Source organism: Linepithema humile, chromosome 5, assembly GCF_040581485.1.
Source record: "Linepithema humile isolate Giens D197 chromosome 5, Lhum_UNIL_v1.0, whole genome shotgun sequence".
NCBI lineage: Eukaryota > Metazoa > Arthropoda > Insecta > Hymenoptera > Formicidae > Linepithema > Linepithema humile.
In genome coordinates this window covers 27,860,058-27,877,074 of record NC_090132.1, presented here as the reverse complement: position 1 = coordinate 27,877,074, position 17,017 = coordinate 27,860,058, and the positions used below count along the sequence as shown (strand labels likewise).

Sequence of the window (17,017 nt, the reverse complement as noted above, 5' to 3'; positions counted from 1 at the left end):
ACGATTTATAAATGATCATCAAGATAAAAAAAAAAGGTTAAAGATGACTATAACAAATATAACTTATAATTATATTTGAGAAACATTGTAATCATCTTCGGAATACTTACAGCTTTCTAATAAATCGTTTGTTCGATAAATTTCTCCGCAATAAATCAAGTGCAAAATGCCTTCGCGTTTAACTCTCATATAAATTTATTATAACATTTATTATTAAGCTCTTCTCATCCAACCGTTTTTTAGTACTCATAAACCAGAAACGATAGCTACTGATAGAAAGAGGCAAAAAATACTTCCCCCCCAACATACGCAAAACGATATCGAATGCATAACTGGTGCGCCCCGTACGTGATCGAGTCGGCAAACGTTGGCGTGCGGCAATCACGAGGAGGAAACGCATGAGAAGAATATACGCTGCCATTGTGAGGGCGATCGGCAGCAGCATGTTTTCAATATCACGCGCGCGGCCGCGTTCGCACGCAGCGCTAATGCGTGCGATAGGAATTATCATTGTGTGCACGAGCAGCACGAGCTGCAACGATACGGGTACATAGCCGCAAGGACAGCCCCCTCCCCCCCCCCCCCCCTGTAATGTCGTTATCCCGTGCGCGATCCTGGCCGCTAGATGCGGTAGGCAAAGAACGCTGTGCCGCTTTCATCGACGACTCGTCCTTGAAGGAGAAGAGTCGCCCGACGGAAACCAACGACAACGGAGAGAAAAACAATACCGCAAGTGTCCAACCCGACGACAGTCCCTTCCAGGTGCAAGCGAGACGACTACTATGTCGGCATTATTATCCCGAAGGAGGATGGGGTTGGGTGATCACCGTCGTAGGCACTCTCATGCATCTCCTGGGACCAGGTCTACAATTCTCGGTTCCGGCTACCGTCGCGCTACCCGCTAAGATCAAGTTCTACCATCATCCGTTGCACACAGCCGGTGAGTCGAAGTTTCCGAACAATTTCGTTAACACGCTTAAAACAAGCGCAAGCGTTATTTTAATACGTAGAGAAAAGTAATCGAAGTTGTATCCCGCCCTCCTAATTATTCGAACTATTTAGTGCTTTAATCTAGAGTTTAATCGTGGGAGATTAGATCCTAAAATAGTTTACGTTCTATTTTCGTATGTTGCTAATAGAGCCATAGATTACAGATGATTAACTAATTTTTATTTAAGACAGAAATCCATCTTCAGACATTTTTCCTAACAATTAAAGCGCGGAGAATAATATAAAGATAATCTTGACTGAAACTATAATTGTCATACTGAGTTCCTACATTAATCATCTATTTATGTCTATTAATTATATGTCACGAAGATGTAGAATTTGCTGAGAAGCAATTGGAGATAAGAGAAGTTGACACTAAATCTCTCATTCAGGCAAATCAGCGCACGCGGGCTTTCCATCCAAGGTTTAATGGGTAAAGTCGGACAACTATCTCAGCTTCTAGTCCTTATTTAGCGGACAATACTAAACTGAAGTAAACTCTCGTTACTGGCATACCGAAAGTTATAGCCAGCATGCCATAGCTAAAGACCACAGTTATGTGAAATTAAGCGTAAAACCAGTAATCAAGGATAAACGCCGCAGATATGCATTATCGTCGAAAGTACGCGTGGCTAAATAATAAATTAAAATTCAGCGTAATGTATAATTTATGATTGTTACTCATAAAAATTACTTCAGGCATGATAAATTGCATACAATTCTGTAAAGCTTTGCGCACAATTTTTTTTTCTATATTTTATCACGTTACTAGCAAGTTAAAAATTTATTAAAATATAGTACACAAAATTCTCTACAATAATGTGGAATAAAAGCACAAGTAAACCAAATAACAGTTTAAAATATAATGCCAAAAATAAAAAATTGTTAAATAAAAATTCAACGTTGATACAAAATTGTGCAGAACTTATTTAATACAAAAAGTCTCATTAGATCCAATTATTCTTCACAAAACTAATTTCTCTTACTAGTTTAACATCAAAATTGAATTAATTTTTTGTGATAGCTTTATCCAACGAATCGGTTACATCGTATAAAAGAACAAAATTGAAATTTTGCGGAGATTACGAGTCTCGCTGAGCTACTTTGACATTTGACCTATCTTCTACAACTAGTATAAGTGTTTTTCCACCCTCCATTAATAATTTATCCCCACTTTTTGTTTACCGCCATATATTCCTTATTTCCCGAACACGCGTCGCAGCATATGAGAAGCGAGTTTCTTGCGCGATGAAAGTTGCCACGGAATCCTCAAACACTTACGGAAGATATATATTAGAGTTTCCTAACTTGCTTCTCTCTTTACTACGTCGAAACATACTATTCTCGATCGATCGATATTTCTGATAAATAACCGAATAATTGTTTCTTGTATAACACCCTTTTATATTTATTTCGCTTCGTTAAACAGTTTTGCTTTTGATAAAAGATTAAACAAAAAAAAAACAAATTTCTTGATATATTGCAAGTCTAATGTTACTTCTTAAATTAATTGCAAAATATGCTAAATGTAAAAAATGTAGGAACTTGAGGAAATTTTTGATATCGCAGTAATCAACAGATTTCTCACAAAATGTGTTCAAAACAAGCTCGTGTATTCTTTGTTGCGTAACTTGTAAATTAATTTAATTTTTTTACAACATATACTTTTTATTAAATTAAATTCCTATCACGGATATATTAATAACTTTAAAACTAATGTTCTTGCAAGACTAAAGTACTCAATAGTAAAATATATCGCAAAGACATTTGATCACAATTATCGCATAGCAAAGTTGATTTGTGAAATATAAAAAATAAGATTATAATAAATGCGTCCAAATATATTCAATATATCTATCTTGCCACGAAAAGACAAATTTTACTGGATAAACCACAATTTACCGACTTGCCGACATTGAGAAGATAATATAGCGTTCTGTTTTGTGAATAAGACTACCAACAAACTATAAGAAAGCGTCGCAAGAATGCCGAGCGAGACGATCATGCAAAATTCAATATAAATCATTAATTATAGTAAGTCGTGTATTTGTAATAAAAAAAATGTTTAACGATTTAATAAACTAAATTAATATATATAACTTCGTATAATCAACCAGCTTTAACTTTATATTAGCATAATAATATATCGAAAAAAACGTGTTAATAAAAATATAGTACAATAATATTAAGAAAAATCTATTTCTTTTTTAAGAAAAAATTAATTCCAAACTGTTATGGTTAAGCTAATTGCTGCGGCGCAAACAACTTGATCCTAACGATGAGTAGCGTTGTGAGTGCATTTTATGTTAATGAGTTAGAAAACTCTTACTCACGCTTACAATAAGCGAAAAAATATAGTCAAAACGAAATTTAATTAAGAAACGTCGCGCACTATTTTTAATCATTCATAAAATGTATGATTTCAGATTAGATTTGAATAAAAATCGCTAATTAAAACTCTCAATATATATCTGTATAAATTTCGTCAAATACAGCTTTGAATATAATCGCGCAAAGAATAACGTTTTACCATAATTAATTTTTCTAAGATGTACATAGATATAATAAATTTGACTTCACTCACCAAGATGCGTTGCTCCATGTTGCTCCACTTTGCAATCGATGTCGTGTCTGTAAAACAAATTTAAAACAATCTAGGTTATTTTGAGATTTTTGCAATTCTGTTGGATTAAACAAAAAATATTTTACAAAGTTTGATAGCTATTTGTTGAATGTGATAAAATATCAAAAATATTTTTCTAAAATTACAATTAGTAAAAGGTATTTTATATTTTATAATTTTATAATTCCCTGACAAAAACACGGCGCATATCAATTCAACACTTAAGCAAATTTATACCATTTAGGTGGGTGTCTGAGACTGCAAAAATAAAGAATAGAAATGCCCAATTCAATTATCTCGATGTTCCTCGCGATGGTCGTGCCGGGAGTCGTTCGAACACAAAGAGCAACGAAATGACTTCAATGCAAGAATCCGCGACAAACTTATGTTCGTCGTCCTCCAACAATAATCTGGGAGGCTATCCAAGAGTGGCTTTTAGCTGTTGGGTTACCGAGAAAGATAGAGGATTTCTCAGGTATTCTCGACCGTCGGTTCTCTTTAATTTCTCGAGATTTCCATTTTTTCAATGTCGTTCAGGGTGCTTATGCCGACGAAAATTAAAGAATTAGATGAAATATTTATAAAACAATAATATGCAATCTTTTAATTAAGAAAGTAATTTCGAGCGATTAATTAAATAAAGCAACTAGTATGTAAAAAATGATAAAAAGAATTGACTACATACTTTGTACGTAGATATAATATATGTACTTTTAGAAAAAAGAAGAGATTGAAAAAGCGCGAGAGATTGAAAAACAAAATTAACAAATAAGATATAAGTAATGTTCGGCACAGACGCTTTGCGTGTGCGAAGACCATTTAGACAAAGTAGCGCAGATAAGATTGTTGAACACAAATACATTAATCGTATTCGCGAGAATACAGATCGTCAAGTTCGATAACCAAAACAGAACTGGTTTGCCTAAATACAACCGATTAATTTAAATAAAAATCTATGGTTAAGTAGATTTTAATATGTGTAGAGCATTCATATGCGAGTAGATAAAAAAATTTCATAATTAATAATTAAATTCCATAAGTTTATAATTTTTTCCACATTAAAAGCATACAAAAAAGGTGGAATATTCCGCGTGACATCGCTTTCAAGCAACGAACGTAGAAACAAGAAACACGCAACACGCAAGAAACAGGAATCTTGCTCATAATTTTGCAAGAGTCAACGATGAATCGTGATAAATAAGTGTAAAGTAATTTGAAAAGGAACTTGACGAAGGCTTATCGAGAAACATCATGATGGAGCAATTTGTAGACGCGCCAGTCTTACTTAACTTTTCATTTCGATAATGTAATTATATGTATCATTACTTTTTTATTGTCGCATTTTACTCAAACATGACAATATATGAAATAATAGCAATGTAATATATAATAAAATGCAAATTTACGATCTTATTAATTAATGTTGGGCTTTAATTTTAATTAATTTTTGTTATTTCAGAACAATATAAAAAGTTACATATTTTTTTCAAACAAATTCAAGTAAACTTGCTGCTTTCACGAGCAATTTTAATTTGGTTACAAAAATGATTTACGTATAAATCAGTAACGATCTTGTTCTTCCCGTTTGCAAAAACACAATTTCGCGTTGTAAGGATTAAACAATAATAATCTCAAGAGTTTGAGAGTGATTATGTTACTGAGGGTGAAAGTCTGTCGCTCTGCGACAGTCTTGGATGCTTCAATTCGTAAGTGTCGCCTCTTAAACTGTGCCCCGTCAGACATAACTTCCTGACCGAATAGCCGGCCGATTGTTCCTTTGTCCGTCCATTGGAGGACACTACTCCCTGTCAACCTTATGGTACTGTTCTTTCATAAGAAGCCGTATCGAATCGATATGTAATAACGAGCTGAAACATGACACGCGGAAAAAGTGTTGACGAAATCTTAATGAAATGACATGGGAATAATGTGATGTCAGCATGACATGAGCATTTAATCAAGGCAAACCGAAGTCTTTAACGGTATAACCCTTAACCTTCTACAAACCGCAAATCACTTTTATGATGAATAAGTTCAGCTTAAGTAGATCGCATTTAATAATGATTCCTACGATTTGCATCTTTAATTTCGTAATAAGATTTGACTCGAAGATATTTAGATTACCAATATAATTTCAGAGATTCTTGTGAAAGCATGTGTGTGAATAACGTTTTATACATTGCATGAATAATGTTTCATTACAAATTTAAAAATAAGTATTCCAAATATGTACAATGTTTCCAAGAAAAAAGTAAATGGATTGGCAAAAAAATCCCCCTTCTTCCTGAGTTAAATCGAAGCATAATCTACTTTCAACGAATATTTATTGATCTCGTTCTAATAAAATATCCACTTAATCCATAGATATATAACTACAATGGCAACTGGCGCGCTCTTCAATTCATATATTCCCAAGAAACGAGAGAATAATGTCCATAAAGGGGAAAGAAGTAAAATGGACAGGGATTTACGGAGAAAAAACCGTCAAAGGAACCGTGCAAGATGCGAAGGAATCTTCCGCGGGCGAAAATGGAAAAGTTAAGATTATCGCAGTAATTTAGGTTTTTTATTTCTCGCATAATAAAATGACTCGGTCCACCGTAAAAAACGTTAATGTATGGACAAGCCAGCTTGAAACCGGAGATGAACCGAAATCCGGGGAAGATTAAGACAGATTGTGAGATACTTCCGAAAGTTCATTTGTCCTCGCTCGCACGAGAAAGCTTTCGCGCCGACGTTATTATAAAGCGAGCCCATCAGAGAAAGTAGTAAATCGCGCACGCGATGCTGTTGTACAATACATTGTAAATAGCTGTGCCTTTTGTACGCACAGTTTGTGCAGGACGAGTTATTTGCTCGGCCAATTATCTATTCGAGAGCAACGAATCACTCCACGTCGACCTTTGATGACGGAAGACGAAGAGGCTCCTTTACGCGATTAGTTCCGCGTGGTGAATTGCGAAGTAACGAAAGTACTCCTCCATTCATCATTTAGCGATCGAAAAATTTTAAGCCGTGATTAAAGTTTCATGAGCTTGAAGTTTTAACTAAGATCGTGTGTTTTCCGTTCAAACTCGCAAGGAAAGATGCAATACATATTGTTTATCGCTATGCGATCGCTATGCGAACGCAATGTTGCGATCTCGCGTAGAAAAATGATTTAATATCTGCCTTATGCAATAATGCCAAAATTTAAATTGATAAAATGCTACGATATTTATCAACATAATCGTTTAGACCAAAACGTCATAAAAATAATAGTGCAATTTTAATATCATACGCTAATGTGCAAAATCTCATTTTGTTTGAGTAAATATAGCAATAATTCCGACAGAAACATGTTCGAAGCGCGACTTATATATCCAAGATTTAATAAACAACACTGGGAAACGAAGTTATATGCTTATCTGCTAATCTTCGCATATAGCAGTCGAGATATCTGTCCCAGAACTCGTTACTCGCAAAATCATAGATTCGAGAGTTATCCTGAAAGGAATGGAACGAAAGAGCGCATTTCCACGGATTGCTTTCACCCTATTAGTCATTCTCACAGAAATATGCATTGATGCGTATGTACACGATGATACGATTTATCGATACGGCTCAAGAAAGTTCAATTTCAAGATTATTTCGCCAAGTGGTAACATTGCCACATGAATCAACATAAAGTATCAGAGAAAGAACAAGTACACTGTGGACGAACATTGTGGACGAACGATGATCGAGTCAACAAATTGACACGGGGGACTTGTGGGGAAAAAGCAAGAAAAACACTGATTCACCACCGAGGAGAGTTGCAAAGAAAGTCACATCAGTAAGAACTAGAAACAACCATTGGCAGGACGTATCTACGAACGCTGATGAACGACGCACATCGTCAAACGGTGGGGGGGAAAGTGGAGTAACATAGAACAGATCCGTGGTGGAACACACAAGGGCAGAGGCGGAGAGAAAGAAGGACCGACGATCGGCTCGCGATGGCTCCATTCCTGAAGCGGAGAGACGCCGCCGGCCGCAGCCGCAGAGAGACGGCACTCGCGCGCCGAGTTGAACGCTCAGTTCGCGCGCTGATCGTGTCGCGCCCGGACGCATCGTCCCTTTGCGCGATGTACAATATTCCGTTGTTCAGGCATCGTGACTTGGAAAAGAATCTTATTTAATCGTGATTGTTACGAGAACACTCCGAGGCATTTTTTTCACTCGAAAATGTCCATCGAGAAATGATTTTTCGAAAGTTTCGCGACTGACACGATCGCGACTCGTTATGACGATCTTGGCGCATCCGTCGTCTGAAAAGTTCACTTTATCTTCCGAAACTGTTCTCCAAAGTTTTACGAGTTTTTCAATTAAACGATGATCAATGCGACGCGTGAAAATTATGATTATATTTGTGCAAACTTCGCAACTTTCAGATGCAAAAACTCATAGTCAAAGCGCGTGGCAGCGTTCGCTTTAATTTACGTAATTGATATAAAAGATGGATATTTTTTCTATTTTAAAACTTGATGGAATATTAATACGCGACTCTGCTCTTACACAAGCTAATGCTGAAAAATATTTTACCGTTAGTAAGAAATGAAGGAATTGCAAATTATATTCAATAAAATAATTTTCTAAGATATTAGAATAGATATTTTACATAACATAAAACAATTAATATAGATTTATTTTTAACTTGTAGAAATGGGCCATAACTTAATCATGTCCATACCGAATGACGATAATATTAAAGTGTTGATAAAGAATTCAAATCATTTGTTTGTGCAACAAGAATGATGCATCAAAAATTTAATCGCGGTTCAGTCGCCTGTTTCGATCGCACAATTGTGAGACAAGCGCTTCCCGAGCTTCGGATCCCTGACTAGAAAGGAGATGGAAGAGGCGGAAGAAGGGGAGCGACGACGACGACGACGACGGCGACGACAATGATGAAGATGACGAAGAGGACAAGGAGCAACTGTGACACCTTGAAGTCAGAGAAAGGGAAATCTGGATAATGGCAGACTCCGTTGTAGATCCTGAAATTGGCGAGCAGCAAGTGACGTCTGCGACAGCTGTGGAACTGCCGAGAGCCTCGAGCGAAGCTCACGAAGTCGTCAAATTTTGGGCCGACCATAATCACCGCGTTGATTACGCCGAAGAGCCTCCCGCCCGACCGAGGATTCGCGATCGCGATTACCCATTAAAGTATGCGGATAACGGCAACGGTGTTGCCGAAAATCATTATACTCAAGATGACGAAAAGTGGTCGGAACAAGAAGAATCATTTTCCAAAAACGAGATTCACACCGCCGACAGATTTAACGGGGACGTCAACGATTGTAAGATGATTGTGTGTAAGAAAGACAATGACAGCTTCAGGAATCCAAAAGACAAACTTGAAATTACCTGTGCGACTCCACTAAATGACGAAGCCGGGAGAAATAATAAAATATTTAGCAAATGTAATCACGTGAACGCAATTGTCGTCGACAACAACGAGACACGCGCCGCCGATCATGGCATAAAAATGTTCGCGATTGCATCCACGAACAAACGCATAAACAATTCATCCGAGTCAGCGTATTCCCCCCAGAATGTCGATAAAATCAGCTCGGGCAAATGCAAATGCGTGAGAGATATCGAGGGCCATAAAAACGATTGCAACGACGTCGACGCAGAACCGATGGAAATCAGTTCGTCTCAAAATCGCGCGCGTTCTCACGGGGACGATATCGTTGTCTTCAACACCGCGTCGCGCATAGGCGCGCTTCGAGATGAAACTACATGCAAAGTCGTTCACTCTTCCGCCAAAGCCAGCCACGCGCGATCGTCTGGAAAAGCGTGCCGATCCACGAGGAACGCTCTCGGGAATCGAAAAGAACCGTGGGATCAAGAAACGGATATCGCTGTTCCCTGCGCCGAGCAGAAAGAGCGTGGCGCTGCGAGAAAATACGAAAATTGCGGGGATTCGCACTTTTCTTACGGTCGATACTCTCAACTATGGAAGTACTCGGATTATTTGAATCGTGGTGCCGTTGCCGTCTACGAGGCAGCGAACCGAGATGCGGCGAGAATCGCTGCCAATAATAGAAATCGGGAAACCGATTCGACAAGATTGGCGGCGCCGATCGCCACCGCGGTGCTCTATCGCAGCCGATCACTGCCGCGACTGTCGATGCATGATAGCGGAGTGGCTTGCAGCGATCACACACCGGTGGCACCGGAACAAGTGCACGCGGCATCTCGCCAGTTGGTCGCGGATCTCAAACAACTGCTAACGCTAAAGCAACATTATTACCCGGAAGGTGGTTGGGGCTGGGTAATTCTCCTCGTGGGTTTATTGGTACAAATCTTGTCGCACGGCGCGCACGAAGCCGTTGGCGTCTTTATTCAGCAAGTGACAGTCAAGTTCGGACCTCATGTATATCTACAGGCAGGTTAGTCAACAAAATCGTGGCTAATGGCTGCAGATCATTGAATTAGATAATTAAATTATCTCAAACTTCTTTTACGTTTTTATAATCTATTCTAACATAAGTCCCAAAATTTTTAGTTAAGATTACATTAAAAAATATAATGTAAAATTACATTTTTTTAAGCTTTTTTGAGATAAAAAGAAATATGTTGCAAGATAAAATACTACAAATTTAAGAAAAATTACATATAATATAATATTTTTCTTATCGCGTTAAGTGACATAATTTTTCTTCATTTTTTAATTAAGTTGCATGTAGAAGTGACGATTACATTTTAATGCAATTTCTAGTGATCGATATGTTTGTGGGAATAAAAAGTTTAAAACTCATCGTGTTACGACAAACAGTATAAAATACATTAATGTAAACACTCTGTCTTTGTTCACTCAAAAAAATATTTCGCTGATGTAGTTAGATTTCTAGATATCGCAACAAGAATGTATCGCTATTTTTCGTATCTGTGAAAACATTGTTTGTCACATATAGAATTTATAGCAGTAATGTTCTAGCAATAGCTTTTGAAAAATTTAGGTACCATTGCTAAATGTTATTCATTGCATGATCTAACACGTGATTGATCTTATATAGATAGGCGCTTTAGAGAAACTTTCTTTTTAAAGTTCACAAACAATACAGATATATATTCTGTTTCTGTCATCTAAACTGATTAAGTAATTACATATGCAATATCACAACAGTTGCTAATCATTTATCTGTTTTAGTTAATTTTTTACACCTAGAAAATTTTAGCTATTATTGCAAGATCATTTTTTTTAGTGATATAGATGGTACTAATCGATGTTTGTTAAATTTGATCAGCTATGTGTTTGCATAACGAATCAATCGATATTCTCACACAAAAGCGCTAATTGAATTAAGTTTCCCTCGACTTAAATCACCCTCGCGCAAAAATGCAATGTTATTTTCAACAACAAAACAAAAGCAAAGTTATGAGTCCAACCATTAATATGAATTTAAAAAAAATATATCAGCGAAAGTTTTTTGAAAGAAAAATCGAGATAATTGTTTTAATTTGGACTGCGAAGGGTTGCGCGTTTACCGAAATTAGTCGTGGGAACGTCTCAGCTGATATCGCGGCTGTCTAAAGCGATGGTAACGTCAAAGTGAATTTTTAACATTGCCATTCAAACTTCGAATACTTTGCGACATTCGCTATCAGAACTGCACGTGTGCATATATCGTCTCGCTGGCGAACGGCCAAAAGTGGAAAATCGTGAATCGCGTTTGCAGCTGCATCTAATAAGCGGCGTTTTTGTCAGTTATTAATAATACTTGTAAAACTGAAAAGTCGTCATGTAAATGAATCTCCATTATTGCACTCATATATAAGGTGTTTCACACGATACCGAGAACTTGTACGTCATAAAGTATTAAACCCATATCATAAAACATTAGTAATATTCTATTTCGCAACAATTATTTTTTTAATTAACAGCTTAAAAAAAATTTGATAAAATATTTTTGAGAAACACTTGTACAAATATATTTTTATTCCGACACAATCTTCACTGTATCGAGAATCGCGATCGCTTTATTTAGTCGTATCCATAAACAAGACAGTTCGACAGGCGCAACAGCCGTCACGAATTGGCGATCTTAATCAACCTATGATGAATCTATCAAGAAATACTTCGGCTTTCGCGTGAGACGCGCGGCACAGAAATAATCTCACCAAAACGAGTACGACGGCATTTGTATCAACGGCTGCTCACGCCGGTTGTAATAAGCCATCCTTATAAGGCATTTCGCGCATCGGGATGACGGCACATGGTCTTTCCTCTGCACTTACGTTGGCCTAGATATTTCGCGAGACGGAAGTTTCCGCGTCGCGACATAAGGGGCGAAATTACGGTATCGCAGACGACAATGCTTGCAAAAACTGGTGTACTAACCGGCCACTTTATAGCGCCAAACTTCTTGTTATGGAATAATTTAAACAAATTTGATAAACTTTGTTACGCGAATATGCAGATTTGTGCAAAACGCGTAAAACAATTAAAAGGACGGATTTGGCGGCTCGCCTGCAACATTTTGTCTTCCAACAAAATATACAATCTTATTTATGATTTTAATATGCAATAAATATGTGTTGCAATAAAACTCGAAATACAAGATCATCAAATTTGAAGTGTACAGTTCTCAATTTTTTACAGTCTAAATAAATATAGCAACTAGAAAACTGACGTCATCGCAGCGGATTCATGTTAGAGCATTGATCCCATTCCCGTTCGAGAGCACGAGAAAGCGCTCTTTGCATGTATACACGCACATGAATATACGTGAATATAATGACCTTAGCGTAATTTAATGTCTTTTTTTTTAGCTAGCTCAGTCATTTTTCTATTTAATTATTCATCTATCTAATTGCTAGCCATATTCATGAAACCGAATGCCAAAAAAGGAGCTCGTGAAATCGGACGCAAAATGTACGGAGGAAGATATAAAATATAGAAGAAATATAGAAGAATTTTTAGAACTTACTCTATCAGTTACAAAGATTATTTTTATCACATGCGTTGACGCACACAATTTCGCACACAATTTCGCGATAATGCGAAATAAATTTTAATAAGATACGCACATCATTATATTAATGATATGGAAATAATATGCAGAATCAAATATAATGAAGATTTCACTGCGGAGAGAAAACGTCAGACAGGTGACGAACTGGCACATATAATAAAAACCACGAATTCAAAACGCAAGCAGCAAGTCTGAAAAAGCGTTAAGAGAGCGACAGATCAATTTTTTGTTGACGCACTTAAACACCTGCTTCGGACATCTTCGTTAGCTTTGGGCAACGAAAATTCTGTCATCCTTAAAAACTGCGCCCGTCGCCTGTCTTCCATATGATCCACTTACATGAAATTTCATTTATCAATATTGTTCTTTTTATATAATATACATTAATTACATTTCATTATATCACTTCGTATTTTCTACTCCTTCTTCACACTTTAATTCTTGAAATTTTCTCTTTTTGGAGAACAATTATAAAATTTGATTATGTCTGCTGTATACCTTTTTAACATATTTTGTAAATATTTTTATTAAAATCTATAAGAAATTACAGAATAAGTAATAATAAAATAAATTTACATATGTTATTAGATCTTTTCATAACTAATTATATATATTTACATCTGACCAATTATACAATTTTTTCCCGACTAATTTAATCTGTATAATGAGTCATTGTGCAGTACTCAATTCATATATTTTTTTACAAGTTCATCACGAACGTAATGATAAATTGAATTTTTTTTTGAATGATTGCAAATATTCGACATTTCATATTATATTATACAAGACAAGTTCGGATTTATGAAAAATCGTATGTTATTCATTACGTAATACACATGAATACTTAATAAATACATTTTTCAATCTAATCTCTTATTAAATTCTTTCTAAATTTGCATAACAAAAAACAATAAAAATTTATAATGTTTATTTAAAATTAATTTAAAAAAACAATGTCAGTCTCTAATTTTCTATGTATATCTCAATCAAAATGTAAAAAAGTAGGAAGTAAAACAATGATATGTAAATAAATACAAATACAAAATATATGATATATATATCTTATATAAAATCTCTTCGGAGATTTGAGAACTTCGTAACGCGCAAGTAGATAAATCTAAAGCGTTCTGAATCTAAATCTAATACTGAGGGGGATTCTGTATCCATTTTAAAGAGAAAAAAGGGAAGAAATTTGAATTATTTCTGAATATAGTTGGTTCAAAATTACATATTTTAATAATAAATATTTTAAGAACTTTGAACATTATGAAAATCAACAGAATAATTATTTAAAATAACACAGTCAGGTCCACTTATCTTAACCTTGAAAACACATAACAAATTCAAGACTTTGAACCCGACTGTGCAATTCTAAATAATTATTAACGTGGTAAAAAGAACTATCGTCTATTACAGCTAGACTAAAGTCTGTATTAAAAAATTTGAGTATCAAAAACATTAAAAAAGTAAAATTCAAAAAATTAAAATTTTATTAAAGCTATCGAATTTTAGAAAATTTTGTTTAGAATATTTTTACATTGTAATGTTATTTTTTCACAATTCATATTTTACACGTTACATTTTTACATGAATGTAATGAATAATTTTGAAAAATAATAATGTCCAGCTTGCAAAGAACAATTCTGCATTTACATTAAGCTAGCCCTTTCACCGTTAAAAAAAATACATTTTTTATGATAAACTACTTACCGTATCGTTGCTCTGTTGTTGCCCGATGCCTCCTAGGCCTCCTCCTCCTCTCAGCGATCCTTCGAGACACTCACACTAACTCACACGCGTTCGCGGCGCACGCTTTGCTCGCGCGCGTATCCGAATACGAAAATCGCGCGACTTACTTTAAACGGCACTCCCGACGTCGCAAGCGAATCGAACCGAATTGTCCAAGATGCGACGTTACGCGCGAGTTCCGTCCGCGTTTCAGACGATCGCACTTATTAATTGGGATACGATTATCTCAGAACAGAGGGCCTAAGCTCGAGAAAGGTAAGATGCGATTAGTCATAGGATCAACCGGATACCGATATCCCAACAGCATTTCAGAAGCCAATAGCAACGAACTCAAGTCAAAACATGCTGACTTCTATGCCGTGGTTTGTGTGATATCGAAGTTACTATCATGCATTAGTAACTTCATGTTTTTTTAACCATGCAAAAAACAACACGATAATCATGCATCATGCATTATATGATGGCACGTCTGACACTGAAGGGCCCCAGGTAATCGGAATCCTATGATAAAAATCGATCCTTCCCTCCCCCGAGCCGAGCCCAAAGTCGTGAAGAAAGTCTTCCGCGAAAAGGGTTCGATCGTATTCCAAAATTTATCATATAATTTGCAAAGTGCGTTCGTCTTACGATTCGCTAGAACGACGTTTCGTACTCGCGCGAAACTATCATAGCGCTGACACGAACGCACTCCCGACGCGCAATTTATTATATTACGGCGGAACGAATACGACGATTCAAAACGCGAAGGTTGCACAAAAGTCTCTCTGTAAAATATAAATACATTCATATTATAAAAGCATTCAAAAGCATATTATATAGCATAAATATATTATCCATAATAATAATATGTATATCCATAAAAATAAATCAAAAAAATAAAATTCTATTTTTCTATTCTATTGTAAAATTTTGCACATTTATTTTTTTTATAAATTAATATTATACTATTTTTAAGTCTCTTATTTTATATATGCATTATCAATTAATCATCATTCACTACATATTATATAAATAAAAAAAAAGCACACAGACACATATTTTCTTCAGAAATTGCGCTGCGTTAAGAAAGCTTAAAAAAAAAACTCCACTGATCTAAATCTAAGCTAGTTACGTCCTTGGATTTACCCCTCGATTCTCTCAGAAAAGAAAAATCCCGAGATTAAAATTCCATCGGATTGAAATCCAAAGCCGCCCGCATTTTCTCGCGGCGTCTGGCGTCTGGCCGGGCGAACGCTTCCGATAAGGGATGTGAAATATGCGTTCGTATACGCGCTAATTTTTAATATAAGCGAGACACGCGGTTTCTTCAAGGTGGAATACCCGCCAACTCGGACGATGAGACAGCGCAAAGATGAAAGAGGTGTGATAAAAATTACCGGACTTAAAAAGTTTTTTTTCGGCCTCCCGTGGCGGACGCTTTCAACACGCCGAGCTGACGCCTATCAAGATAAAGTCTAAAATGCCTATTGTCGCGCAGACACTCCTCTTTTTAAAGAAAGGTCGGGATATACCGGTTATTTTTTGCATGTAGAAATTACATTGAAATCATCGACAAGGCTCCACTGGTAATATTTTTTTTTATTATTTCTTTGGTACCGAAATTGCACAATAATATGTTCATTGATCATAATCATCAAATTCTACGTATTATTAAAAATTTTTGGTTACGATTTCATTGACTTATGTGCGAGATTTCTGCAGAACAAATTTGTTGCAAACTCATTGTTTATATAATTAAATACACAACAAAGTATTATATAAAAAATTAATACATGTTCATTATTCTCAAGCTGCTGCCTTTTAAGCCCTTGAGTTCTAATTGTAAGTCCCGCGATGGTTTATATTTTCTTGATTCGAAAACAATCACGATCGACTTTTTTGCATTTAGATAATTCTTACGATTTATTTCAGAGCGTATACAAAACCGGCAGTCAACTTATAATTACAGCAATGACAACCAGCAAAAGCAATTGCGGTTTCTTGTATAAATTTATGCAGCAAATAAGATCATAATTTATTTCGATTTAAAAAAAAATCAAGGCACAATAATGATCGTCGCGGATATAATATATTCGAATTGCGAGTATCAAGATATTATATGTATCTGTAACTTGTATATCTAGATAGAAATTATTACGCGAGTATCCGATCATAATTCTATTTATACTTTGAACAAACATGGCTTGTTTATTGAAATCGGATTATCTTTACTTTGCATCGAAACAAAAGGGGCGATTTAAATCTTTTTAGTTTTATTCTACTAATTATCGATAAAATAAATCTTACAAATTATGTAAAAATGATGGTAAATTCGAAATATATATATCTTTATTACTTCAACTTATGCCAAGAAGGGACTTGGTTTACAATTTTGTCTTGAATTCGAAATACACGATATAAAAAACAAAGTTAATTAATACTTAAATAACGAACACACATAAAATTGTGTTTACGAAAAAAACAGATAGATAATTCGTATCAGAAGCACGTGTTGAAATTTCCGTCACAGGCTACTTTTTAACACTCTAACCGTGCCTCATAAAATAATAAAAATACGAGGCATGCAAAAATACTGCTGCACGTAAATGAATCACGTACGAAAATGTGCGTTCGCGTTTCACGCGTTGCGTACGCGTGACATGTACCAAAA

At 35.7% G+C, this 17,017-nt stretch overlaps 2 protein-coding genes across 3 annotated transcripts in view; one reads left to right on the top strand and one right to left on the bottom strand.

Annotated features, from left to right (window-relative positions):
• The window catches only part of LOC105678100 (uncharacterized), a 60,005-nt gene that overhangs the window by 18,399 nt on the left and 24,589 nt on the right, over positions 1-17,017 (top strand). Inside the window, exon 1 of one of the 2 annotated variants that reach the window (XM_067356337.1) lies at positions 7,273-10,032. The exons of the other annotated variant lie outside the window; for it this stretch is intronic. Within the exon in view, the coding sequence (XP_067212438.1) occupies positions 8,610-10,032 (1,423 nt within the window). The 5' untranslated portion in view covers positions 7,273-8,609. Of the gene's footprint in view, positions 1-7,272; positions 10,033-17,017 lie in introns of those variants that run through there. 2 annotated transcript variants of the gene reach the window in all.
• The window catches only part of Notum (palmitoleoyl-protein carboxylesterase notum), a 454,423-nt gene that overhangs the window by 432,259 nt on the left and 5,147 nt on the right, over positions 1-17,017 (bottom strand). Inside the window, exons 2-3 of the mRNA XM_067356350.1 lie at positions 14,329-15,131; positions 3,575-3,621 (exon numbers count right to left, since the gene is read on the bottom strand). The gene's annotated coding sequence lies outside the window, so the exon portion shown is untranslated. The remainder of the gene's footprint in view (positions 1-3,574; positions 3,622-14,328; positions 15,132-17,017) is intronic.